This window comes from Hoplias malabaricus, chromosome 1 (assembly GCF_029633855.1).
Source record: "Hoplias malabaricus isolate fHopMal1 chromosome 1, fHopMal1.hap1, whole genome shotgun sequence".
NCBI classification, from domain to species: domain Eukaryota; kingdom Metazoa; phylum Chordata; class Actinopteri; order Characiformes; family Erythrinidae; genus Hoplias; species Hoplias malabaricus.
The window spans coordinates 64,844,766-64,872,717 of NC_089800.1; the positions used below are offsets into that span (position 1 = coordinate 64,844,766).

The 27,952-nt window shown below is 38.0% G+C and overlaps 1 protein-coding gene across 1 annotated transcript; it reads right to left on the reverse strand.

The window, feature by feature from the left end:
- On the reverse strand, positions 1-27,940 carry wapla (WAPL cohesin release factor a). The gene is made up of 20 exons (XM_066670647.1): positions 27,696-27,940; positions 25,520-25,991; positions 19,050-19,671; positions 18,385-18,662; positions 17,954-18,072; positions 17,288-17,383; positions 16,772-16,936; positions 15,094-15,230; positions 14,685-14,796; positions 14,363-14,590; positions 13,951-14,062; positions 12,916-13,013; positions 12,741-12,817; positions 11,569-11,738; positions 11,097-11,212; positions 10,106-10,321; positions 9,551-9,755; positions 7,594-7,682; positions 7,381-7,476; positions 1-4,284 (listed from the first exon to the last, which is right to left on the reverse strand). The coding sequence occupies exons 2-20, from the start codon at positions 25,947-25,949 to the stop codon at positions 4,219-4,221; spliced, it is 3,432 nt and encodes a 1,143-aa protein (XP_066526744.1). The 5' UTR covers positions 25,950-25,991; positions 27,696-27,940; the 3' UTR covers positions 1-4,218.
- Positions 27,941-27,952: the final 12 nt, after the last annotated feature.

The following is a 27,952-nucleotide window of genomic DNA, read 5'->3' on the forward strand; positions in this document are numbered from 1 at the left end:
TTATATATTTCCTGCAAACGTTTTATTCTGCAACAAACAAAACTATTATATATATATATATATATATATATATATATATATATATATATATAAACACATGTCAATTCTGAAAAGTACTCTAGCAGTCTAACATCCAAGAGGCACTATTTACAGAAATTATTTACAATTTCAAGAAGGAAAAACTAAATCACTCCAGACTGACTCAAAATGAACTCTTCACAAAAACTTGGAGTCACTGCAGCTTCACACATCAGAGAAAATAGAAAATATATATATGTATATATTTTTAACTCTGTATGGCTCTGCTTTATCAAACGTCTTGATAGAGACAAAAGAGACTTAGCTTAGTAGAATAAGGGGGGAATCAGGTAGAGGAAGGAAACAAAGGGAGAGGAAAGAAGAGGGTGTTGAAGAGAAATGGAAAGAAAAGGTAAAGGGCAAAAGGAAGATGAAGGAAGGCATTCATTTGTATTAATTTCTTACGCCGCCATATAAATCAACGCACCGAACACAAAATAAAGCTTAAGATGAGAGGAGGAACATAAGGGGAGAAGGACAAGAATGATGACAAGGAGAAAGAAAAATGAGTATGAGAAGGTATGAATCTCATCAGCAGCTGCTATAAAAAAAAGGAAAAAAAAGAAAAAGAAGAGTAAAAACTTGAGAAGGATGAAGCTCATTTTCAGTCCCAAAAATAAAAAAAATAAATATAATAAAATAAAATAGAGCTGAAGACGATGGATATTCAGTAGAACCTTTCTTAATTTTGCACAAATAAGGAAATGTACTAATGAAAGTGAAAAGAGGAATTCAGCTTAAACTCATTCATAAAAACCAAGCAGAAAAGAAAACTCAGGAAAACAGACTCTCAAAATGCCCCAGTCAATTTACTAAGTCCCAAAGAGGCCAACAAAAAATTATTAATAATTAAAAAAAATACATTTTGAGGAAACTATTACCAATTTGTTAACACTTTTCTTAAATTGTGGTAATTTCACCATTTCATTTTCTTAAATTTTGCATATTTCTGAAATTTGTGCCCTTCGTTTAAAAACATTCCCAAACACACACATGTATATATGTGCGTGTGTGTATATATATATATACACACACACACGCCATCTCCTGTCTCCCTGGGCCTCCATACCAAAGAGAAGAATAGAAAAAATAGAAAAGAAAAAGAAGGAAAAAAAAACCACCTAGGTCAACTAATCACTTATTACAAAAGACATAAAACAGCAAAACCTAGCTTAAAAATAACAAGGACCCACACTTTTTTCAAGTTAAATTCTGTCATTTCCATGTTGAATCAATTGAAGACCAGTCCTGCTGATTTGCCACTTCTTTTAAAAAATAAAGACTAAAACCTAAATAAAGTAAACCTTTCAAATCACTGGTTTTTAAAATGTATTGTTTCTACATGATTGTTCTTTAAAAGACAAATTTCCTGAAGATATAAACATACAGAGTCAGGTTTGTATGGATTTGGGAATTTTTGGCCTATAATCAATGATCAGCCACAACTGCTGTCTGGTGAAATAACTAACATTGATCGTCTCATTGTCGAAAGTTTGAGATACATTAGGCAGCAAGCGAACAGTGCGTTTTTGAAGTTGATGTGTTGGAATCACGAGTTAGAAATACCAAAAGTGGTAGACGAAGGAAGAGCAACTAGTGCACCAGTGGGCCTTGGACACCCATGACACTGTTGCCTGCTCACAAGGGGAACAAAGGCCAGTCCCATGTGGTCTGAACTACTTCAGAACAATCTGCTGAAAGGTTAATGCTGGCTCTGAGACACACAGTGTATCACAGCTTGCTGTGTATGGAGCTGCATGCACAAGCCAACTCTTTTGCTTCCCACATGCATCAGTGAGCCTTGGCGCCCACAACCCTGCTGTCTGTGCAACAGATTTTCTTCACTTGGATGGCTGCACACCAGGAACACCCCAAAAAAACAGCCATTGTGAAGACGTTCTGACCAAAACATTGTGACCATCACAATTTGGTCCTGGTCAAAGTGACACAAACCCTTACGCTTGCTTATTCACCCTGCTTCCAACACATTGACTTTAGGAACTGACCTAATATATATCTCACCCCTTAACAGGTGTCATTGCAATAAGATAATCAATGCTGTTCAGATACCATGTTAGTGTTTTTAATCTTGTGGCTGAATGGTGTAGATATTTTCTGTTGTTTATAAAAGGCAGCAATTTGGACCAATTTATTTGTAGAAGGGTTAAAATATCAAAATTTCAGTGTCCAAAGCCAAAGAAGGACGGTCAATCAGGAGCTTGCTCTTTCTTTGCTGCACCTGTCACAACTCTTTTGGGAAGGCTTCATTTAGGTTTTATTTGGCAGTTTTGGAACATTACTGTGATTAACTGTTTGGCAGCTTTATAAACATTAGTGAAGAACGTTTCTAAACTTATGATCATCCCAAACGTATTGGATGGAACTCCATCACTTCAGAGAATACAGTTCCATTGCTCCACAGAACAAATGCTAAAGGACTTTATACCCCTTTACGCAAGTTCAGACTCATGTGCAGCTGTTCCAAAGTCTCCCATTATTAATACATACACATTTTTCTATAGAGGTTATACCTATTTTTAGCTAACAGATTAGCAAAGTACTGCCTTCAGAAATATCAGTGAACTCTGTCAATTTAAAATATTCATCTTAAATGAAATGACTAGATCTGCAGATACTGATTATCCAATAACACCACTCATCCTCATAGGTTTGTTTTAAAAGCAGATATATTTTGATGCATGTTCTGCTGCAGAACCTAATCCTTCAGCTGCTTTTAATTTGCAAAGTTCAGCTTCCCTGAGTTTCCCTTGGTGACAAATCTGCACTCAGCAAAAGAATACGGACAAAAATCTGTGAAATTCTTCAGAGCCGGTATAGACAAAAGAGCTTGTACTCCCACTTGTAAGACACAGAGTTGTAAGACAAATTGTAGGTCAGGGGAACACAGATATTAAGAATAAATACTTTTTTCTTTTTTAAACATTTCCTATTTTGTGATGTTATTCATGCATTTATTCCCAAAGGACCATGTAACAAAAATGCTATGGCTGCACAATATACTGCTGTTTTAACTAGCCAATGCTGATGTTTAATCTGTTTAATATTTCCAATTTTAATACCAGAACCATGAGTTATAACCCAACTGCTAAGCAAAAGTAGCTGCCACCAATGCAGGGAACTTCCTCTACGGAAACTTAAACTAGCTCATACAGGGATTTCAAATACATTTTGTTCAGTGTTTCAAGTGAAACACACTTCATTTAAAACATGGGGGGGGAATACTTTTCGCTACATTTTGGTGAAGTAACACCGACGGACTGTAAACTAATTAAGATCTCCTGACATAGGTAACAAGCTTATGAGAACTATTTGGACACACAAACTTGGAGCTAGATCTGGGAATAAATAAGGCAAATAAGCAATAATCTAATGAAATATGCATTTATACAATATTGTGCTGCCCTAATAGAACGATATAAATGAGCAATATAAAATAGGCCAATTTCTTTCCATTTTAACAATCCAATCCCTCTACAACTACATTTCTCATGGTGCATCATCCACAGACAGCAGTTGTAATTTAATCCAAAGGTATAAGATTCACAACATTTCTTTAATGTTCATTAATGTATCAGTGAAATGATCCTGCCCTCATATATATAAATAAAAAACATCATTACTGAGTATAAAACATTTCATTATATTTGGCCAAATCATAAGTAATAAAACAATGGTATTTCAAAATAAATAAAGGAATCAAATCCTTGTGTTTGTCCTGATATAATGTTGATGTTTGCTTTAACATTGGACTTGGGGCAGTTAATTGTTAATATTTAAAAATATTTTTATGCACAAGGGTATGAGGAAGAGAGAGAGAGAGAGAGAGAGAGAGAGAAAACATAAAAGTGTGAATATGAGAGAGAGAATGAGTGACAGAGAGAAACAACAACAGAGTGAGAGAGAGAGAGCGAGCGAGACAGACAGAGAAAAGAAGAGGAAAAATGGGAGAGAGAATGTGAGAAATACAGAGAACAAGCATTTGAATAATGCTTTTAAAGACCCGTGAATAGGAGCCACTGTGGTAAGTGTAACCTTCTGGTGAAAGTGACCACAGCTAAGCTCTTTGTGCCTCCAGTGGGTAGCCAGGTCCTTGAAAATCCTACAAAACAGCTCCCTTTGCTAACAATGCTCCAGGTATTCAATCACCCGTGAGATGGACTTCTGGCCTGTGGTACCAACAGAACACTAAAAAAACACAAAAAAAAGAAAAAGAACAATATTTAAAATTAAGTGCCACCACTATTTAGAAATAGACATTATATTATTTTATGTTCCAACTCATTTTTTGGCACTCATTTCTGTCACTGTTAGAAATTATATTTCTCTTTTCAATGTTGTTATATCTGTTCCTTTCTGAAACCTAACCAACAAAAATGCTTGTGATAGTTATTTTTTGCTTTTATCAATGTTGAAGCACATTTACACATAGAAATATATATATATATATATATATATATATATATATATATATATATATATATATATATATATATAAATATATAAAAACACACACACACACACATATATAGCCCCCGGTAGGGTCTCCCAAGGCAAACTGGTTCTAGGTGAGGGGCCAGACAAAGCGTGATCCATAAAAACCCATATGAAAAAAGAACAGCAGAGATGCAGATTCCCTTGCCCACGGTAGGGTTACCGGAACCCACCCTGGAGCCAGGCCTGGGGGAGGAGCTCCTCGGCAAGCACCTGGTGGCCTGACTTTCACACATGGTGTCAGGGGGTTGGGCTCAGCCCGAAGGAGCAACATGGGTCCACTCTCCCATGGGCCCATCATCTGTGGGAGAGGTAGTAATCTGGGTCCGGTGCAATGTGGATCGTGTGGCAGCCGAAGGTGGGGACCCTGGCGTTCTGATCCTCGGTTACTAAAACTGGCTCTTGGAACATGGAACGTAACCTCTCTGGTGTGAAAAGAGCCTGAACTGGTGAGCGAGGTTGAGAGTTACCGGCTAGATATAGTTGGGCTCACCTCGACACACAGTATGAGCTCTGGAACCAATCTCCTTGAGAGGGACTGGAGACTCTTTCACTCTGGAGTTGCCCAGGGAGAGAGGAATAAGGCAGGAGAGGGTTTACTCTTAGCCCCCTGGCTTAGTGCCTGTACGTTGGGGTTTACCCCAGTGGACGAGAGGGTAATTTCCCTGCACCTTCGGGTTGGGGAAAGGGCACAGAATGTTGTTTATGCTTGAGCGTTTATGTACCTAACCTTCTTGGGGACCCTAGAGAGGCTGCTGAAGAGTACTCATTCTGGGGACTCCATTGTTCCGCTGGGGGACTTCAACACTTACGTGGGCAATGACAGTGAGACCTGGAGGGACGTGATTGGGAGGAACGGCCCCCCTTGATGTTCAGTTATTGGATTTCTGTGCCTGTCACAGTTTATGCTCGAACATGGTGTTCGTTATGGATAAAGGTGTCCATAAATACACCTGGCATCAGCATACACTAGGTCGCATTTTGATGACATTTCAGAATCGCATTTTTAATCGACTTTACAGTTGTATCATTGGACCCGTGGCCATATGTTCTGGACACTCGGATGAAGAGAGGTGCTGAGCTGTCAACTGATCACCACCTAGTGGTGAGCTGGATGGCATGGGAGGATGCCGGACAGACCTGGCAGGCCCAAACGTGTGGCGAGAGTTTGCTGAGAAATTAGGCATAGGAACCTGTCAGAAAGATCTTCAATTCCCACATCCAGCAGAGCTTCGACTGCATCATGAGGGAGGCCGGTGACATTGAGTACAAATGGGCCATGTTCTGGACCTCCATTGTTTAGGCGGCTGAACGGAGCTGTGGCCGCAAGGTTGTCGGTGCCTGTCCTGGCGGCCACGCCCCAAGTAAGGGAGGCTATCCAGCTCAAGAAAGAGTCCTATCAAGCCTGGCTGGCTCAAGGGACTCCGGAGGCAGCTGACGGCTATCGAAGAGCCAAGCGGATTACCAGGCAAAAACCCGGGTGTGGGAGAAGTTCGGTGAGGACATGGAAAATTACTTTTGGTCTGCTCTGAGAAGTTTCTGGCAAACCGTCAGGTGACTCAGGAGGGGAAAAACAGCTTTCCACCAACAATGTATATGGTGGGGGTGGGGAGCTGTTGATCTCGACTGGGGACGTGTAAGGAATACTTTGAGGATCTTCTCGATCCCACCAGCACGTCTTCCATAGAGGAAGCTAAGCTTGGGGAACCCGGGGAGGGCTCATCTATCACCCGGGCCGAGGTGGTCGAGGTAGTTAGAAAACTCCTTGGTAGTAGGGCCCCGGGGGTGGATGAGATGTTGTGTCTACAACATTGCGTGGACATTGGGGGCAGTGCCTCTGGACTGCCAGACAGGTGTGGTGGTTCCCCTTTTCAAGAAGGGGGACCGGAGGGTGTGTTCAAACTATAGGAGGATCACACTCCTCTACTCCTGGAGAAGAGAGTCAGACTGAACCTCAGACTCAGGCCTCAGACTTCAATGCGGATTGTAGAACACAGGACCAGCTCTTTACCCTCGCTAGGATCCTGGAGGGTGCGTGGGAGTTTGCTCAACCAGTCTACATGTGTGTTGTTGATCTGGAGAAGTCATTCGTCCATGTCCCTTGGCATTTTCTGTGAGGGGGGGTGCTCTGTGAATATAGGGTACTGGGCTCTTTTGGCTGGCAGTAAGTGGACTGGAAACCAGTCGGAGTTGGACTGCCCGTTGTCAACAATTCCGTTCATAACCTTTATGAACAGAATTTCTCTGTGTAGCCAAGTGGCGGAAGGTATCCGGTTCGGTAGGGCTCAGGATCCCATGTCTGCTTTTTGCGGATGATGTGGTCCTGTAGGCTTTAACGAGCTGGGACCTCCAGCTCTTGCTGGACCAGTTTGCAGCCAAGTGCAATTAATAACAACACAAAACATACAGGTGAAAAGAATAAGTAGAAGTAGTAAGGAAACAATAAGGACAATAACACAAGTCCCCTGAATGCTCTAATATAGCTACAGGAATGAGTTATTTCACTGGGCAAATGAGTTCTCTGGGTGGACAAAAAGACATAAAAATTAGACATGCCTTTGAAAGTATTCAGTTTAAAAATCAAGCTTTAATTACATGATTACCACTTGTTACTGTAATATTAATTTCCACCAGCACCTATGTGCAGCCTGAAATACTATGTCAGTGCCAAGTTAAGTGCTGTTTACATTCACCCTCTCACATTACTTACAGAATTCCTAAATTTAACACTGACACCAGGAGCTGGCAGGATCTTCAAGTAACAATTTTATTCAATACATCTTTCCTTACCGTCAAGTTCATGAAGTTTAGGAACTTCTTCAGCATCTCAGTCATAATGGAAAAATCTCCTTTAGGAAGGTTCTCTCTCACAGATATCACATTCAACTGGAACAAACAAAGCGATAGTCCTGTTCAAACTTGCTTCAAACTTGGTAGAAAATACTTCGCAAAATCTCATGATTTCTTTAATAATTAAATTAAGAGTGATTTCTAAGTACTAACCGGACTGTCCTGACAAAGACAGCCCAGCAGCAGGGCAGTGTATGATGCTACAATACTGTCCTCCATGTGTTTCCCAGCATGCTGCAGTGCTGCAAAAGAGAGAACAGATAACATAATTATCAGAGACTAAATCTAAATAAGTCCTGGAGAAAACTCATTTGAAAAGTACCCAAACTAAAAATGTCTGAACAAACATTTCAATTAAGTGGTCTTAACATTTTGGTTCATCAGCCTTCACACTGTGACCTTGAACTGGATAAACATATTACTAGGCCTGTCATGATAATTACATTATTGATTTACTGTACAATATATAGGCATGAACTCGATTATTTTTGCTGACCTTGATATTGCCCATTATGTTTGATTCCATTAATGTGAATAACACCAATATTTTAACCAGCTGCACTTTTCTGCTCTCTCACATCTGCTCTCTGTCGGAGGGTGGGGTATGAGGCTGCAAGCTTATAGCAGCATGTAGTGTAAGGAAAAAGTGCAGGGCGCACCGTGCAATGACCAATAAATTAATAACGCTATAAGCACAGAGCAGTCTGTGACAGGTAAATGAGTGTTGCCTGAGGCCAGTAGGTGTTTGTCCTCCAAGACTACACAAATCCAGCCAGAAAGATTTGAGTTGTAAGTCCAAATGAACTTGGTTCTGAAGCCGAATTTCACAGCTGCGTGGTGGGAACATTTTGGCTTTAAGCCGAAAGAGCGAGTAGAGCCCATTAACGTGAACCAGCTGGTCAACTTTGTTTAAAAACAGTGGCAATGAACGATGGCAATACAACAAACCTAAAAGCACATCTAAAATATAGCCGGGGAGGGGGGAATATAGAACTGGGGGGGGGGAATAGTTGGAGAGGGACCTTCCCTACAGCTGGCTATTACGAATGGGTTTGCTCGACTCTAAATATGAACGTGACAGCATAAATGTACTGTAAATTGGTGCACTTCTAATTGTTATTATTTAGAACTCACATACAGCTAATATGTTGTTAATTTGCACTTTTTATTAACAAAGTTGCTAGAGTCTGTTTTAATTTGAAGGTCTGATTTTTATTTAGTGCAATTTCTGTCAGCAGAGCCTAAGAGTAGGGGTGGGTGATATGGCCCTAAAATAATATCATGATATTTCAGGGTATTTTGGCGATAATGATATTCTTGGCAATATGAAAAAACACTTGCTTATTTTGTTAACTCTAACTTACAAATATTCTCTACAACACAACCAAAGTGCAGAAAACTGTGTGTTTACATATAAACAGAAAAAGTAAACAATTACACAAAAAGTAAACTTAAAACTTCACAGTAAATAACAAAAACACAGAACAGTTGCTGTGCTGAGTCATTACATAAACAAGTCAGAATATCACAATTATCACATTATCATATTGATTTTTATATTCTAAAACAATTATGACAATAATATCACAATGATACGATATGGTTCAGCCCTACCTAAGAGTTCATTTTATTGCATGGATTATTTTTTAATTTATAATTATTTATATTTATATTATATTATTTTTAATTTATATAATTATAATTTATTTAGTATATTTAAATATTTTTTTTTTACTCCAATGACTGAGTATTTTTAATAGTTTAAAGTTATTACTGTTTAAAAGGGTGTAATTGCATTATTATGCTATTATATTATAATTGTATCAGTGGAATTTATTGGTCTTAATATGACAATAACATTTATCCTTATTATTTCTGGGCTAATATATCGTCAAAAAATAAAAAATAAAAAATAAAAATAAAAATACACACAACAGTATTACTGAACTAATCAGGTTCCTGACTGAACCTGTATATGCTCAGGACCCCCTTGGGCTCCACCACGTGTAAAATTGGTTTAAAAACAGAACCTTGGATACCCAGAGGCCTCCAGGAAAAAATACTGAAATGGTCTACGAATTGCTGACAATTTGCTTAAAAGCCTTGTTACCCTTATTGAGGTCAAGCTCCTCTTCTTCTTCCTCCTTCTTTTCTGTGTCTTTTGTTTCATTTGTTTCCGTGGCAACCCACTGTATCTCTCCAGATGTCTCCTGCCATTCACCACTCTGATCTGCCTGGGACTTGGGCGCCTCGCTAATGAGGTCATCTGTCTGCGCCTCAGCCAGAATGGCTGCCCTCTCTCGCTCCAGAAACAGCTACACAGAAAAGACACACAGGAGGATGAAGCAGATATTTTGTACAAAAAAAAAAATTATTTATTCATACTGTTTCTATTTTTATTAAAATATAAATATACAATGTATCTATTAAATATATATTTTATGCTTTAACTGCTTGATCGAGTTAGCTCAGAGCAGCATTTATTGACAATATTAAAAAGGGAAAAAAAGTAGCAATTTTAAGTTAATAAACATTTTTTGTAATTATTAAATTATTTATGTATGATTAAAGTGAACCCAGATATTTGAGACAGTATTCAACAATGAAAATACTTTACAGTTGCAGACCTACACTTTAGTCAACACAATCCAAACCAACAACAAACCTGGACAAGTGCAGCCAGAGCATTTAAGGACCCAGGAAACCTCGGTTCCTTCTCTTCTTCTCCTCCTTCCTCCTTCTTCAACTCCACCCCAACTTCTGTCTCCTTCTTCACATCTTTCTCTGACTCTAACAGACAGCTTGTGTCCACCTCCATTTCTACAAGACAGTGCCTGTTCCTGGAGCTGTATTCCACCAGATTTATCAACAGCCCCAGGCCCTAAGAAAAATGAAGAAACCAAACAAATAGCTTTAAGAAAACTCTTTCACTGGATCTGCAGAAATTAATCCATTTTAAATCCATGTTTATCATAAACACACTCAGAAATATTGGTGCTATTTTCAATGTAAGACATTTTCCCAAACTCCCCCCCCCCCTTTTTATATTCTCACATATAAATTGAAATTAACATAAAACATGTCAATATACCTAACATTTCTCATTTTGGGATTGTTGTAAAAATAATAGTTGCTTATTATACTCATTTCTAGGCATTTTTTTCTTTTTAAGATTTTATTAAGATCTTTTTAAGATCAAGTTATTATGTCATGAAAATGTCTTGATGCTGTGGCAGATCATTTAGATTGGTACAAGAATAGGTGTTTATATGGAATAAGAGCACTTCACCAGATAAAATTACTTTAAACAAGTCACATCCATAAGTTTAATCACCTGTGAATTTTCATGCTACCATCTAAGACAAAAGAAACATTCGATATACTCGCTAGATTTAAGATTTGTTTGCAAGAAGTTTTTTGCAGCGTCTTCAGTGGCTTTTAACTTACCAAATAATTAAATAAACCACCAGGCTTTTCAAAATTTCAAATCTTAACTGAAACATTGTGATGCATGAAAACATTTCCTAAAGAATCATTTTGCATGTTTTTAAGAATTATTATTATTATTCTTAATTATTATTATCCATCACTGACACATTTTACATTTACAGAGCATGTTACAAGGGCACAGTAAAAAGAAATTTCAAGACACGCACCAGCACTCGGACATCGAATCTCTGCTCCTGAGGAAGGAATCGGGGGACTTTGAGGACGCAGTTCAGCGCAGTGATGATTAGGTTATCCTGTTCACCTGTCTTAGTGCTGCCCCACTCTAGAAACAGTGAAAGAGCACAAAAGAAAAGAGCAACAGAGTCAGGGGACAAAAAAACAGGCAGATATTCAAATTCTTTTAGAATAAACGGTTTAAAGGTTAACAGCAGTCTGCAATATCTTAAGCCTCTTTCACACATGCAGCATGTATGTGTGACTGTAAACACATGTAACATTTGGACTTTACCTAGACATTACCCAGCGTTTGTACTCGAGCGCCAGTGGGATAATGTGTGAATAGTCTCGCTAATGAGTGTTTCCAGCTGCTACAATACATTTTTGCCAAACAAACAAGGTTCTGGTTTTTAACTGCATCATAAACTGCATTTTCTAGAAAATGTGTTTTTAATATTGTACCGTTGTCGTGTGTAAGGTTGAGGAGAACTCCTATCACGGCTCTCATGCAGTCTTCCACGGCTTTGCCCACGTTACTATGGCTACAGTGAGGGAGGCCTTCTCCAGAGGATAGGGAGCTGTTGACCTCACGACTGTATCGCTGAATCATCTCTTCACAATGACGCAGGCCCCTATAAAACACAGAAAACAAAGAAATTATAAATAACCATACTGTACCTAAATTTACGAATCACATCAAATCAAATTTATTTGTATAGCGCCTTTTACAACTGACGTTGTCACAAAGCAGCTTCACAGTTTCAAAACAGAAAATTTAAATCAAAGCCCAATGCAAGCAAGCCGAAGGCGACAGTGGCAAGGAAAAACTCCCTCGAGGCTGGAGGAAGAAACCTTGGGAGGAACCAAGACTCACAAAGGGGACCCATCCTCCTCTGATCAAACTATATATTGAATCCAGGAGCAAAGAACATTGGAGCAAACACAAACACAGTGGAGCTACATGTGGAACTACAGTGGTATTAAAGAACTGCACAGTTATTGTCTGTGATACTAGTGAGTGACTGCATGTATCGCAAACCATCAATAATAATCCTGACTTCAGGAATGACTTTCAGCCTTTTTTTATATATTATTATTAATTTTTTTCTATGCAGATGCACTCCCCTACAAAATTACCTCACTCATTCTAGAATGATTCATTAGAGCTCTTCAATTAATCAGGAGAAAACTCATGGAATTTTTTTTTTTATATATATATGTACATTTTTATATATTGCAGTATAATTAATATTGCAATGCCAGGTTCTTTTTCTAATCTGATGTGGCCTTACTTGTTAAACTTAAACTGGTTAAATTATTTAATAAACAATTTTTTTTAATTATCAGTTTCATATATATTGGCTGCTACATTGTGTATATACAGTTTTTATACACAAAAATATGAAACGTGTATTACACAGCTTCTGTTTATGCTAAAAAAATCATAAGACATAATATAGAGACATAAATACAGAACTCTATTTTATAATATTCAATATGAATGCCAAACAAAAACAGTACTGTGCAATACTGCACAACAGAATCTTCTGCGGATCTGCATAAAAACTTGTCTACTTAAAACATCCAAATACATAGTAAGTCCCAAGACCTACATTTCTTTATACAAGACTCACCTTGCTGAGGACACTATTAGCTGAGAGTCTTTGTAGGCGATAAGATAAGCCTGATTCTCTGGGTTATGGACCGTTACCTGAAATTTGAAAGAAAGTAAGTAAGTAAGTAAACAGGTTAGATTTTATCTTCTCAGAGAAGCTCCCTGTCTTCATTTACACTCTGTGGGGTACTCACACTCTCTAGAACACGTAAACACCTTTCCGCTCCCCATAAGGAGGCCACAATTTCCTCCTCATCCTCCTCTTTGTCCAGGCTCTCCACACACTCTTTCACTGAGAGACGAGAAAAAATGACCAGGCTTTAGTCCTCTATACACTTGTGTATACACACTGGAAACTACTGGTAACACTTCACTATAGATTCATAATTCATCAGGATAGCTGAACTTTCACAGCAATGTATATAAATTTACATTAACACACACAAACTCTTCTTCCAGCAAGTGTTAGTTGTCAAAAGCTGCCTTAGTCAGTTTTACCCAGATGTTCCTCTTGTAGGAGAGAATATTTTTCAAAATATTTTCCACCTTTATGAACTGCAGTGTCATTTATTTAAAACACTGTAATTCATAAAAGACTGCAACTTATTATTGAAAAAAAAAGATAAAATGAGGTATTACAATTGAGGTGCATTATGTATCTCATTCATTTGCCTTGCAGCTTTAGGTTTGGATTACACAAATTATATGATGGTGGGTAAAGGCAGTTCTTTGTGGTTTGTCCACTGTTTTGTGGACAAAACAGATTGTTGTTTGTATGAGGCTGAAGCTGACTTGCCTGTAAAATCTTTTTTCCACAATTTGAGTTACCACAGGTTGTAGCACTTTTTGTAATGCAGTTAGCCTTACCAAGTCTAGATTCATTTTCATATTAAGTATTCAGAAACAGCAAAAATATGTCAATATTATTCATATATGGAGCAGGAATAGAGCAATATCCTCGTTTAGGTTCATGTTTTTCAAAAATAGTAGTTCTCTCTGTGATCTAAAAATTCTCCAGATGCCAGATGCTCTCTAGAAAGAGAGAGAAAGCCTAGTATACCAGACTGAGGCAGTTTGTTTTTTACTCGTTTGCAGACACTGGGGCTTCGTAAACACATTAGACTGATTTTAAGCACAACCAACAGACTGAAGTGCTAGCAAATGGCAAGGAAAAATCTTCTGAATTTTATGCAAAAAAAAGAAAAGAAAAAAAAGGTAACTCATAGTACCTTTATCTACGATGTGATCCAGTCCACCCAATAACCGCAGCTCCTCTTTAAACCAGTCCCCAGCTCTTTTAGACGTCAGAGAGAGGAGAGTCTCCATCGCCAAGTGACCAGTCTGCAGAGGTAAGGGGGGAGGGGAAAAAAGGAAAAAAAAAAACCAACCCAATGAATTATTTTATTTGTTAGAACACACTAATAGCTCATAAAACATGGAATACATTATGAACTAATGCCCTAAATAAACTAATGCCCTACCATTACATTCCATTTATTTGGTAATATTGTAAATATGGATAGATTCCCATTTATTTTAACCATTCACGTTTATCTACATCCAAACTGAATTTGATATTTTGATACTCTTAAATAAGCAGTATGCACAAACAGTTAAGTAAGTGAATATAGGAGATCTTACAGTGATGTTCTCCAGGTCCAGATGTTTGTTGTGCACAGTCTCACAGAGTTTGCGAATCTTCTCTTTGACCTTGTTGATCTCTTTAGCTGTGAGCTGGTCAGCTACTGAATAGTCCTGTTCCATCTCCAGGAGCCGGATCATCAGCTCTAAACAAGCCCGGTCCAGGTCCATATTCAACCGATCTCGACTCAGAATGTACATCAGAGAGGCAGTGCACAGGGCCAGGTTCTAGGAGATAAAAGTGAGGGAGGAAATAAATGTTAAAAATATATTAAGTATTGTTTACAAATTTATAGTGTAGATCAGTGTGTATGTAGCTCACTGGATGCTGAGGAGCGTCGCTGAGCATCTTAAAAACCTGTGCCACCTTCCCTCGAGCTCTCAGGTGCATCCGGAAACTTGGCATGGCACACCGTGTGGCCAGACTTATTATACTACAGACAAAACACAAATACAATTAAGAAACTATCATATAAAGCTTTCATGTATTCAAAGAATAATCAATGAATGTGTATTAATAGCAAAGATTATACAATACCAGATGTATATTTTACCTTAATTTGCATTTCAATGCTCTGTATTCAGTGTATTTTGTAAATAATTTTACCATACAACAATGTTCAATATACTATTGAAACAAGATTAGACTTTCAACACAAATGTAAAGTGGTTGAATTTCAATCTGTGTGTGCATGTTTGTTTTTTCTTGATTTTTAATCGTTAATTGTTACCTAAGGCAGCGAGTGTTGAGAGGCTGAGTGCTCTTTAAGCCAGTCTCCAGATATTCAAAGTCGTCAGTGAACTCTTGATTCTCTCCAAACTCCACCACATCATTAAAGTGCTTCACATGCTGGACCACTGTATACAGCTATGAACACACAAATGTTGTTCTAGGTTATTTTTGAGCTACTATCATCATCATCTATATTTTATACACATTAAATGTAAAAGTATAATGCTCTATAACAGGAGGTAGACAGTCTTTATCTTTATGTTTCATGAATGATTATCAACATTGACTGATATGTACGGATGCACACCTGTCAATCCATAAGTGAGCAATTCCATTTTGAAGTCTCGCAGATAAATATTGAACCAAAACCAAAAGAAACTGTTTCACAAAAGTTATGTAATGATATTTAATAAAGAAATCATCGGACACCTAGGAATCCAGTATTTCTGCAACACAATTCGTAACAAATTTGCTGAGATTCACTTATTCATATAATTTCTCCAACATAACTCAATGATTGATAAATAAATGAATATGTCCTAGCTTAAAACTAATTATATCTTCCACCTGACACACATCTAATCCTAAGCTTTGTGGTCAATTAATTACTTACTGCAAATAATATGTTACGGCTGTATACACAGTACATCAGTTTATTAAGCTTACCAACAATAATTTAAGCACTGGCAAACTTTTCTTGTAAGCATGAACACCATCATGTTTCCTTGGTAACTAAAGCACTCAAAAATGTACTTCCGTCTAAGATACAACAAGATGACCCTGGAAAAAGTATTGCCACATACTCTTTTCATAAATCTCAATGCCATCTGGTTTTAACAAACTCATTTTATAATCATCTGTATACCATCATGACACATTATGTTTATATAATGAACTGCCTACTTAGGATTCGTAATATGTCAAACTTAGATGTTCAAGCTTTCAAATATTCCTGAGATAAAAAGTGCATAATAACACAGATGTCTTCTGAAGAGAAATATCAAAGCAGAAAATAATAATTATATGAATATACACATTTTGGTGTTTTAATAAGGTATCTCTAGCTTGAAATACATGAAAATGAAGTAGAGAATGCACCATCTTTTCATTACAAATTTGTTTGGACTGAGCATACATGAGGTCAATTGAAATTTAATTCATTAAAGATGTCTAAGCAGAACTGCATTAAAGGAAATATATTAATAACACTGCAGATGTTCGTCTACCCTTAAAGGCGCAATTCTTTGTAAAACTCCTTTGTAGTCCCTGAATTAGCTTGGTTATGCTCCATAGAGTGGCTCCACCACTTGGGGGATGAGTGCTTTACTGATAATAATTGAAATTCATTGAGTGCTTACAGTGAAGGGAAAACATCATAAAAAATGTTTTATTTAAATGTGTGTGTTAAACATATAGTTTAACCTCATGAACACAAATCTTTAATGTCTAAATCTGAAGTGGACAAAGGATGAAATGAGGGCCGTTTCACAATGCAGAATTTCTTATTTAGCCTAGATAACTTAAGTCAAGATTGAGGACGATACAAGAGAAATGTTGTTCTGTTTTCCCCATTGCACAGTGCTGACTTTCGGCTTATATTAACTGGCTAGACTGGGAAATCATGCTCTGTGAAATACCCATTGTCAAAAATACATTAACCAAGATGCATTTCTCACCTCCTTGTGCTCCTTGTTGCACTTGAGTGAAGTGACAATGTCCTGGTATGGCTCGGTGGGAACAGTCACTGATTTGATGACTTTTGGAGGAGGGGGAGGGGCTTTAAATACTCCATCATCTTTGTAGGAATTTGTATCTTTGCTTCCACTTGGTGCACTGGGCTTCTGGGAAAATATTAAACGCATGTTCGTATAAAGACATTGTTTAAGATGGTGTTCAATTGTTTAAGCTATTAAGCATCTGTAAGCTACACTTGCTTAAATACTTAAAGGCACAGTTTCAAGAAAAATTGCTTCAGTGTCATAGCTAGGTCAAAAATTTTCCTCTAAAATTATTGGCTCCACTTCAAAATATAAACAAATTTCTAAACTTTTTTCCTAAACAAATTTCTATTTTTTTTTTCCTGTAAATTCATAGAGACAGTTCTCAAAGAATAGGTTCTGAATAGTGGTATAAAGTAACAAGCAGTGACGTACAAGGCTAAGGTGATAAAAAGATTCGTTTTCAGTACATACAGGAGCAACAACCGTTCGAGTGGAAGGGGGAGGAGGGACCTCTTCTGGTTCTGGTTGGTTCCAGTGGCGAGCATTATACACAGCTTTAGCAGGAGACTGAAACATACACACGCACACAAACAAACACAAAACAGTGCAATTTCACAACAAATAAGATGGGATTTCAGAGCATCTCATTACTGTGATTCAGAGCCATTCAAACTCAAAGGCACATCATAAAAAATGAGAAATGATCCTAATGGTGAAGCAACCCTGTCATTTACACTGAACCTGAGCCTACAGGTAATAACATTTTATGACAGGGTGAGAAAATAAACTTTATTTTGCAGACTATATATTGCTACTGAGATATTTTTAAAAATCTGTCCTGAAAACGTGATGAGTAAAGTGTCACATTACCATAAAATTGTTTATAATACAACTGCATTTAATGCAGGGGGTGCTTTTTAAAAGTCAAAGTCAAGCTTTAGTGGGGTTTCAGAATGACTTCCATAAAATAGCAGTTGGAAAATGTCATCAGGATAAAAACCTTTACGGTACAATGAATTTAACGTAAATTGTGCTTAGGACTAACACCCCATGTCAGTTAAAACCCATCAGAAAACATACAATAAGACCAAACTTAATCCCCAATCAAAAGTAAAAATCCACTTCTTGTAACAGTACCTTTTTAGGTCCACTGAAGATTTTGCGACTGATTTCTTTCGCTCTATCCCTCTGTTTTCCAAATCTTTCTTTCTGAGAGTTGGAGCCAGAGCCAGACTCCTCCAGCCACTCCTGAGAATCTGAAAAGAAATGTATTTTTTAATCATCAGGTAACACACAAATGATTCTAATATTATATACTCTCATTAGAACTCCTGTGACATAAAGCATTAAACTCCTTTCTAGTCACATGCACCAAAGAGTGGGTTACACACATGTAGACAGCCAGGTTTTTTTCTTGTTGTTGTTTTTTTAATCATTTGATAAATACGGTATTAACTACTTGTTTTTGATCAGTGACAATGGTTATTACAACCAACAAACCATATCCCTCTTGGTAGAAACGACCCACATGTAAAACACCTACAGGGTGTATATGTGTGTGTGTTTACCTGCATTAGTGCTTGTCTGACTCTCCTGTGAGTCACTTGTCTGAGGGCTGTCCTCTCCAGCTGTCTCAGACATGGTTTTCTTGGCCTTTTTACGCTCTTTAGTCATGTCCTCCTCTTCTTCACTGTCACTTTCACTGAGGTCATCAAACCCAAAATATTTGATCTTGTAGCTGGTGCTGCCGGAGGCACCGGGCTCTCCATCTGCTTCCTGACCCTCATTTTCATCAAAACCAAAAAACTCCAGCTTCGTCTCCTTCTTACTCTTCGTTGGCCGAAATCTGAAAAGAAAAAAGGACAGAGACAGAGAGAGAGAGAGAGAGGGAGAGAGAGAGAGAGTTAACTTATAAATAACTAATAAAAAACTAATAAAAAGGAGCATTGGTTAAACAGCATACAAATGTTTTTTTTTTTTATCCCAATGTCCCATGTGCAAGGCAATATTAGACCGTTTTGTCCATCATTCCCTTCAACAAGTTCTAAAATTAACAATAGCAACTGACAGATACCTTGCACTCAACAAGAAGAAGCAAAATTAATGTTTGCACTAGATTATTGGGAAATCCAAGGCTAGCAATGTGCATGGCCTCTAAGAAATTCTTCTAGTCCAAGTTTTTTTTATGTTTTGAGTACCCCTGCTGAGGTGAATGTGTGTGTGTGTGTTTTACCTAGTGTATTTGGCAGCTGGTGTGTCTGCTTTCCTCCGGAAGGTTCCAGCCTCTCCCAGATCTGTGGGTGCTGTGTTTACAAGCTCATCAATGCTCCGGTCTATTGAGTCCTGGATGGTGACATTACATACAGACACACAGGAAGGGTGCAGCACAGTGTAATCTCGAACTCTGCCTCGACCTGCAGCAGGTTTGACCTCAGAACTGCTGGCCAATCCAGCATGCCCAGCACTGTTTACAGCTGCAGGTTTACCAGCCAAGGTTTCTGCAGTTCTAGAATTTTCCGGCTGTTCCCTACCTCGGCAGGGCCGTCGATAAACTCTGTCACTGGATGGTTTGAGGAGAGGAAGCTGTTCAAAATCTACTGGCTCCTCTGGCGGAGGCTCAGCCTCTTCAGGACCTTGTTCGTCTGTTTTCGTCCCATCTGACTCAGCAAAGGTTAGCGCAGAAACACCTTCTCCAGCTCCAGATTGAGAATCCTCCCAAAGAGAGTTCCAGTCTGAAGTGTCTCTAGTGGATGTTTTTAAAATATACTGAGAGATGGGTTTGCTCGTTGTACTTGCCGACTTGTACCAGGATGCTCCAGTGCTTGAATTTGTAGAAGTCGTTTGTAGAGGTTTGACTGAGCGAAGGGAAGAAAAACAGAGGAACACGCTGAAACTCAATCAATAAAACAAAACATTTTATTTTAAATATAACCCAATAGACGTTACCTTCTCTAACGAACAACAATGCTCTGGCAATCTGACTTGGTAGGTATAAACAACTTCTAATGTCTTTTAATGTAAAAATTAAACATGTTTGAAGAGTGTAGTGAGACTGGAATCACTCTAAAGACTCAAAGTTTTTATGCCACGACTTAAGTGAATTGAGTAAATGCTTGTCCCTAGAATAATAATTTTATGTAATAAATCTGCATAAATGCTAACACATATGCACTTTTCACCACATTGCATTCAGGTTTCCCAAACCAACAGCTCAAGAGTTCATGAAAAGAAAAATCAGAAATGACCACACTAATTCTTCAATTACTTGTCAAATTAACTGGCTCTTAACGCTAACATAAAATCCTCTAATATATAATATTACCAGACAGTGACCAACCAACCAACCAGCAAATAAATAAATAAACCAAATAAGCTAAATGTATATGTAGCTATAGAGCAATCCAGGATCTCATGGATTTCAGAAAAAGCTTTCTCAAAATAAGAATACAACAAATAAAGAAATGTGGTGTTTAACAGCACAGGGATTCCTGAACCTCAGAAATATCTTTGTAGCTACTCTACCAGGTGACACTAGGAGGGTCGGTTACAGAACCAAGGACTAAAAAAAAATACACAATAAAATAATGCACAGAACTTCCCAGCTATCATAATGGAACTGTTTCACTATTTTTAGATGCTATATATGAGAGGTAGACGCTATAGATGTTATATATGAGTAGGTGATTGCCGTTTATAATAGGGATACACTGATGTGAATTCTAGCCTATTGCCAGTATCCGATATTATACATACACAACTCGGTGCCTTTGTCTTCTTTCAGCTTAAATAAATGCAGCAGCAATTATCAATTGAAATATTGGCAAAATCAAATCATCGACCTGATGTCGAAAGTTACTTTTTTAAATATAGCAAGCTGTGATTTACGGGTTCCTCGCAGTCTATGTGTACATTTTGCTTAAATTCGCTAGTATGAGGCCTCATACGCCAATGCAGAGTTATTGTGTATTTTCATATATGCAGCATTTCTGAGTGTGATCGCTCTGTGCGCCTCTCAGTCAGCATTTGTGGAAAAGCAGAGAGTGGAGCAGAATAAGTTAGGGGTTATTGAGAGTGTGAGCTCTTTGGACACACTCTCAGTGTGTATGTGGGGAGATGCAAAGAGTGTAGAGGGGAATGGGGCTATGGTGAGTGTAGGCATCTGATATTCAGCACAGAGAGAGGAAGAGGGAAGTGACGTTAAGTCATAAAAAATTGAATGTTTTGAATGTATTGAGTTGATGAGGAAATTTAGCTTATATTAGGAAGTATGAGGCATTACATGCCATTGCTGTGTTGTTAGGTAGTGTGTGTGTATATCATACGTTTATGATACGTTACGACCATAGGTGAAAACTTTGTAGTTTTTTAATTAAAGAATATAAACCATTTGTTGCTCTGTACACTTTATTTCCACCTTTCCACCCTGTTGCTCAAAAGGTCAGGTCCTCCACTGGACTACCATTTAGCAGGTTTGATTTGGGTGGTGGATCATTCTCAGTGCAGCAAAGCCATCTGGTGTTGGTGTGTTAGTTTGTATTGTGCTGGAACAAGTGGATAAATCTGTTTTAAATCAGAGTCCACTCACTGTCCACCTTGTAGATGTAAAGTCATAGACATGAGCTCATCTGACGCTGCACAGTGTGTGTTGGTCATCCTGGTGTTCATATTATCTTTTAATCACTCAGTAGGTAGGTAGGGAGAGAGGGAAAAAAAGTGTGTGTGTGTGTATATATATAAACAATATTGTGCAAAAGTTTTATACACATGCAAAAATTAAAAGAACTAGAAAAAGACAACAATGTACAGCAAACTTTTTTAAAATAAATATGGCACAGTTTATATAGTTTTATAAAAAAAAATAGATGGCAGATTTACTGAGTGTTTTGGAGACTCTGCCACATTTCTTTTTAAAAGTGGGATTGTCACTTTTTTATGCAAAATCTCAGGAGCCTTCATTACGTTTTCTTTTTTTTTTAATTGAATGTAACCTCTTTTTTTTTAATAAGTTGCTTTCTTTACAGACATAACATTATTATTGGTAAAGTAATTCTAAAGTGTTTCTGTGCTGACTCAACACAGAATTCATAAAGTAAATAACTATGACAGAATTTGTACTAAAAAAAGGATGCTTAAAACTTTTGCACAGTACTGTATATATTTAATATCTTTGTAAATGTTGCCAAAACATCTATTTAAATGTGTTTTTATTTACTGCAGTTGTCATCATTTGGTGATTTGATTTTATTCCTTTGTATTTTCTGTTATTGTTTTTTGTTGTAATGCTTTGGCAATACTGTTCTAATAACAGTCATCCCAATAAAGCTATTGGAATCTGAGATAAAGAGACAGAGGCAGAGAGGGGAGTGGTGACTGTATGTCCCTCAGTCAGTGTGTGAGAAGTAGTAGGAGGGAGGGGTTCAAGGGGGATTCTTCCATAATGCACGTGAATGCATTGGAGAAATTAAAACCACATATTTGAACGCAAACTGGTGTCTGATTTACTCATGTTTGTTAAAATACTGCAGCAAGAGCATGTCCAAATTTCAAACTTTACTTGATAATTATTTACCTACAGGCAATACAGATTGCAATGAGACCAATTGTTTGTTGACAGAATGAAAATCCAGGGACTAGTTTGAAAAGCTCAATTTTCACATACCTGACACTTGAGGAAAAACTATACATTTTTTGAAAATAGTTGCAATTTCAATGTTGTGAGACACTAGGGAGAGTATTATATAGCTAATATCATACTGATACATTTAATTTTCACTGAGATATTCCATATTTTCAGGTTAAAACATGAATTGTGCCCCCTCGTGGCTACCAACAAAACATTTTGTATGCTCTTACAAAGTGTGTCCATGGACATACCATTCAAAGTTCATGATGATTGGGCATTGTTATGCCTGTCAAACACCTAATGAAATATGATTGGCTGACCCCATTAATTATTTTGCCCTTAGAGTTTTCCTTAATTATTCAAGTGTCAGCTTGCTCACAAAACCATCAAACATCAACTTAATACTCCCTGTAGATGCTGAGATATTGCCAAAAAGACATAACTAGCTAGTATAGTGCCCCCTATTATATTTAATGTGCCAGCATATGCATGCTACCTCAGAATATTGTCTTGAGCCAACGCCTGAAAGTTTATCTGATTTGAGTAAAGTATACAGGAGTTACAGGGCTTGAAATAAAACAGGCCACTAACTGTACAGGTTAATTTGCATATGTCGGCCAGCTTGTTTCCAAATGTCAAGATTTTTTTGAAAATTATTTACCGGCACATTTCTTGAAACATTTTGACACAAAGCTCATGGGGATCCGATCAAAATCCAGAGACTAGTTTGCAAAGATAGGGTTTGCAAATTATGCAAATTAGCAAAAAATCTAATGGGCTTTTTCTAATGAACCTTTTTGATTCATTGGGACCCAAGGATTATGTAGGGGAAAAAATGTATTTCAATGCAACATGGTGTGGAAATTTTTTTACCGAAAGCCTTTTCCTTTGCTATAGCGCCCCCTTGAGGCCAATTACGCTGATATTTTGCACCTGAGTAGCAGGAGGGTTTACCAGTTGACCAAGTGTCAAATCTGTAGGCCTTACCGTTTGGGCTGTGCGATTCGTTTTGCATCAGAATTTTTTGCGGTAGAAGAAGAATAAAAATCTGAACAATTACAATAGGTTTCCTTGCATTTTAGTGCTCGGAAGCCTAAATATTATATGCCAATACCAATATAATTCTGGTACAGGGGTTTTGAAAAATCTGTCAAATCCCCCCTTTACCAATTCCCTAAACACATACTAATGTGTTTAGGGAATTGTGTTGTGCAAATGTGCAAATGATGTGCAAATCTTAAACACAGGATTAAACATATCTGTAATGTGGTGTGGACAAAGTTTCCTTTCTTTACAATCACAGCTTTTGCAGATCTATTGCTGTAAGAGTCTTCTAGTACTGCAGAGAGCAGCTGAAAACACCCCACAAAATCCCCAAGTCAGTCAGGGAAAGTGGAAGAAAGAAAGAGAGAGTGAGAGGCACTGAAGCACTCCCTTAGCATGTACAGAAATAACAACTCTTAAATCATCACTCTGAGACAGTACTGGAGTGAGGTCACTTTTCTGGGACAGTGTCTAGACCTCATGCCTCAAAATGCTGAGGTTAACATCTGTCACACCAAAATCTAAACAAGGTATAAGACTGCACAGCAAACATTTTCATTTATCAGATTCATTAATTTATATGATCATAGTGTGATCTTTTGGCAGAAATGTTCAGTAGAAACAGGCATCCAAAGCAAATATCTCTCAGAAAAAAAGAATAAAAAGAAAAGTATCTGACCAAACTGAGACCCTGTAGTTCTTAAACGGTTCTATTAAAGGCATGTAAACTGTACTGCTGCACCATTTACATAGAATGGCAATTTACGATAAATAAAATACAATCTGTTCATTAATAACTGTATTAAGTAGCATGGCATGGGAGAGGGGTACTGGAGCTACCACCCAGGTTTATTTGAGGAATTTAAATATGTAAATGTGAGTTGTAAGATATTTTTGTCAGGATCGAAAGATGCAGTGGTAAAAGCAGCAGTGCCAATGACAAAAATAAGAAGGAAATGGAATCCAAAAGTGGCCATCACATGGAACTGGTGGCACTGAGCATGCATTAACGGTGCCAGTGGGGCTAGGTACAGCCTTAGGCACCAGCGAGTCCAGTATGGATTTACGGTTGTTGACGATAAAGGGTAAAGTAGGACTGTAAAGCTGGCTTGGAGTAGGGTGGGTCTAGGATGCCAGGCTTCACTGTTGAGCCTTCTAGATGTGTTGTGGGCTTAATCAGTGAAAAACTCCTGTGAAGAGCTAGTGATACAGTGGCTGGTTTGGTTTTGGTGGCTGTAGGTAGAAAAAGTGTGGTGTGCCCTTTATGAAGTTCTAATGGATTGGCATTGGATATTTTATAATCTTATCTTGTGTATGATTATAACATTAGTCATATGATTTCAAACACAGAGTGCAGACTCATTACATCATGCACATTTTTAAAGGATTCCTAAACCTGCACTTATTCAAATGTCTTATATTGCACTGCTGTGTTTCTTGTTTTCAGGTATCTGCATGTATATTCGTGAGTTAGGTTATGTTTCCATCCATCCATCCATTATCTGTAACCGCTTATCCAATTTAGGGTCGCGGGGGGTCCAGAGCCTACCTGGAATCATCGGGCGCAAGGCAGGAATACACCCTGGAGGGGACGCCGGTCCTTCACAGGGCAACACAGACACATTCACTCACACACTCACACCTACGGACACTTTCGAGTCGCCAATCCACCTGCAACGTGTGTTTTTGGACTGTGGGAGGAAACCGGAGCACCCGGAGGAAACCCACGCGGACACGGGGAGAACACACCAACTCCTCACAGACAGTCACCTGGAGCGGGAATCGAACCCACAACCTCCAGGCCCCTGGAGCTGTGTGACTGCGACACTACCTGCTGCGCCACCGTGCCGCCCTTAGGTTATGTTTACTTTGTACTATTTTCCTATTAATTATCAGCATTTCTTTATCCAGCAGTATCTTAGTTTAAAGCTAGTTTTCCCTTTAACCTCTGGAAAAGCATGTCTGCCTAATGTTTATTTCACATAACTGGGCCTTACAAAACTTTCTATTCACTGCAAGTTTTAATAGGGCTTCACCTGTAGTTGTGCTGTTCGAGGCTTCAAGGCTCTGACTCACAATGCCGCCCAAAGCCGCTGTTCCGCCACTGGACATTGTAAAGCTCTGAGTCTGTTTCTGGACACTGGCCTTGGGCTCATTTTCAGATCTAGCTGCATCTGTGCTTGTTTCAGACTGAGCTGTTCCTCTGGATGTCACAGTCGTGGACTCTTCGTCGCTGTCAAAGCCAAAGGGATCATCAGAACCATCGTCTTCGTCAAAGCGAGGTCTCTTCACCAGCTCTGGGACATCCGCTTTGAAGGTGGGACGCTTGGCACCAAGCTGAGCCTTGTATGTGGTCTCACCCCATTTTGTGCTGAGGGTCGCTTTCTTATTCGCAAAAACCTCCTCGAACTTTGAGTTGGCCTCCCCTCCCTTCCGAGTGTAGGTCTTACTGAATCTCGACGTCATGTTGATGTCTGGATGATGCTTGGTGCCTATGTTACATATTCCCTACAAGATAAACAGCAAGTGGAACATATACGTTTGTGTCATCATAGATCAAAACCTAACACACACCTAGCAAGTATATAATACTGTAACTTTTGTACCAAAATTATACTGAACTCTCACTGAAAGAAGAACAACATGTTACACATATAATCCCCAGGATCAAAACAATCAAAAACATTTAAAATGAAATGCTATTTAAATATAAAGAAATATAGTCTTAGAACTGGAATAAATAACTTCACATTAATAAATAAGTTCACATTTTGAAAAAGATTTTTTTAGACCGTTTAATTACGATTTCCAGGCTTGTATTCTAAGCGTAAAAAGGCACAGCATTAATTATAACTACTTTTAAAAAAGTATTCGGCTCAAATATGTGGCCAAAGCTTTTCTTCAATGATTAATCATAACTCCACAGTCACAGGAGCTGTTAAAATAAATACCACAGAGCAGGGAAAAGAGTAGAGGTGTCAAATGGAACTTTAGCAAAACTATATGGAATTGTCTGCAGTGGAACTTCTTAGATTGTCTCGTTTTATAAAGCTCCTCCAGTTAACATCAGGTTTTTTCCTTGATAACACATTTTTATATTCCAGAAAAATGCTATGGCTAAGTATTTCTGCTTTGAGAGGGTAGGCTTCCAAAGACAAGGTGAGCTGCTGGAGACCAGAGCAGCTCAAAACCACCACCAGCAAGGTGACTGGACTAGTTGCTTAGATTCATGACGCCAGAACCACTTGTTATATGAATTCACCCATTAAAACTGCATTTGAAACACTAAACTCTCAAAGCAGAAATGCACAGATATAGCATTATGCTGAGTTAAATTTTTATATATAACTTTCAAATTATGTAACGCCAAGTTATATAATTCTAAATATCAAATTCTGATCAACAGGAATTAGTTGTGTGTTAATCGATAATAGGAAGAGGAATAAGTTGCGATTAAGTACATCATTCGGTCAGTTTGTGTACTCTACATGCATGCATTCGTGTAAGGTTTGACGTAAACCAACGGCCCTATCTATGGAATAACATAATGTAATGTTTCAACTACTATTTTAAGGAAGTATCACTCATTGTCTCCTTTAATTTCTTTCAATTTCAGTTTTCAATTTACGTTTCTTTTGTTTTTGGGGGTTAAAATGTAGCAACTATAACGTCCTTAACTCGTTTCTCTTATCAGATAACGATTTAATCTCACATAACTTGCATTTAAATATTAGAAAATATGTTAAGACTCAACTATGAAGTGCTGGGACTAAAGTAAGTCACTTATATGTTGTGAGAGACCCCAAATGTATATTTATAATGTCTCCTAACGTCAGCCTTTCACACACGTACATGTATGTAATGGTAAAATCAATGGGAAACAAATGGCCCCCATTTAACCGTTACATTACAAACTGACAGTAAATTAACAGTTCTTAATCGAGTATAAAATATTAAAATAATTATCAGCATATTTACTGCCATTAATAAAATCAACTGAACTATTTTTGACAATGACAGTTAAACTGAGCTAAACTTAGCTTAGCGGGCTATTCTAGAAAGCTAACCGCTGTTTATCGTGTTTACACAGACTTATTGTGCTAAACAACCTACAAAAACATCTTAACTGCGCCGAAGTCTCGTGCCTTTGTCTAAAGGCGTCTCTGAGGCGATTCTGTGCATTTAATTCGATTCAGAACCCACTTTACTCACCTTTCTGTAATTACTCCGCTTTGCTAACGTTAGCGTTAGCTCCCAGGCCTCCTTTAATCAGTCCACCTTAAATGCGCGCGTGGAGAAATAAAGCGCAGGAATATGCAACAAAATAAAGCTACAAAAACAGGGAATTATTCCCCTAAACTGAACTTATCATTTATTTATTGTGGATCACTCCGACTCTGATGCGCCATTAAAGTCACCCTCCCGTCTGCCAGGTCTGACGTCACACAGAGCGCGGCTTCGACCAATCA

Bases quoted from the DNA above. Each gene is read 5' to 3' on its own strand.
- wapla (XM_066670647.1), bottom strand. From the start codon at position 25,949: ATGACGTCGAGATTCAGTAAGACCTACACTCGGAAGGGAGGGGAGGCC. The intron at 14,591-14,684 runs GTGAGCTACATA...TTTATCTCCTAG, and splicing joins GCGACGCTCCTCAGCATCCA to AACCTGGCCCTGTGCACTGC. The intron at 7,683-9,550 runs GTAACAAGGCTT...TCTCTTTTGCAG, and splicing joins GGAGCTTGACCTCAATAAGG to CACTGCAGCATGCTGGGAAA.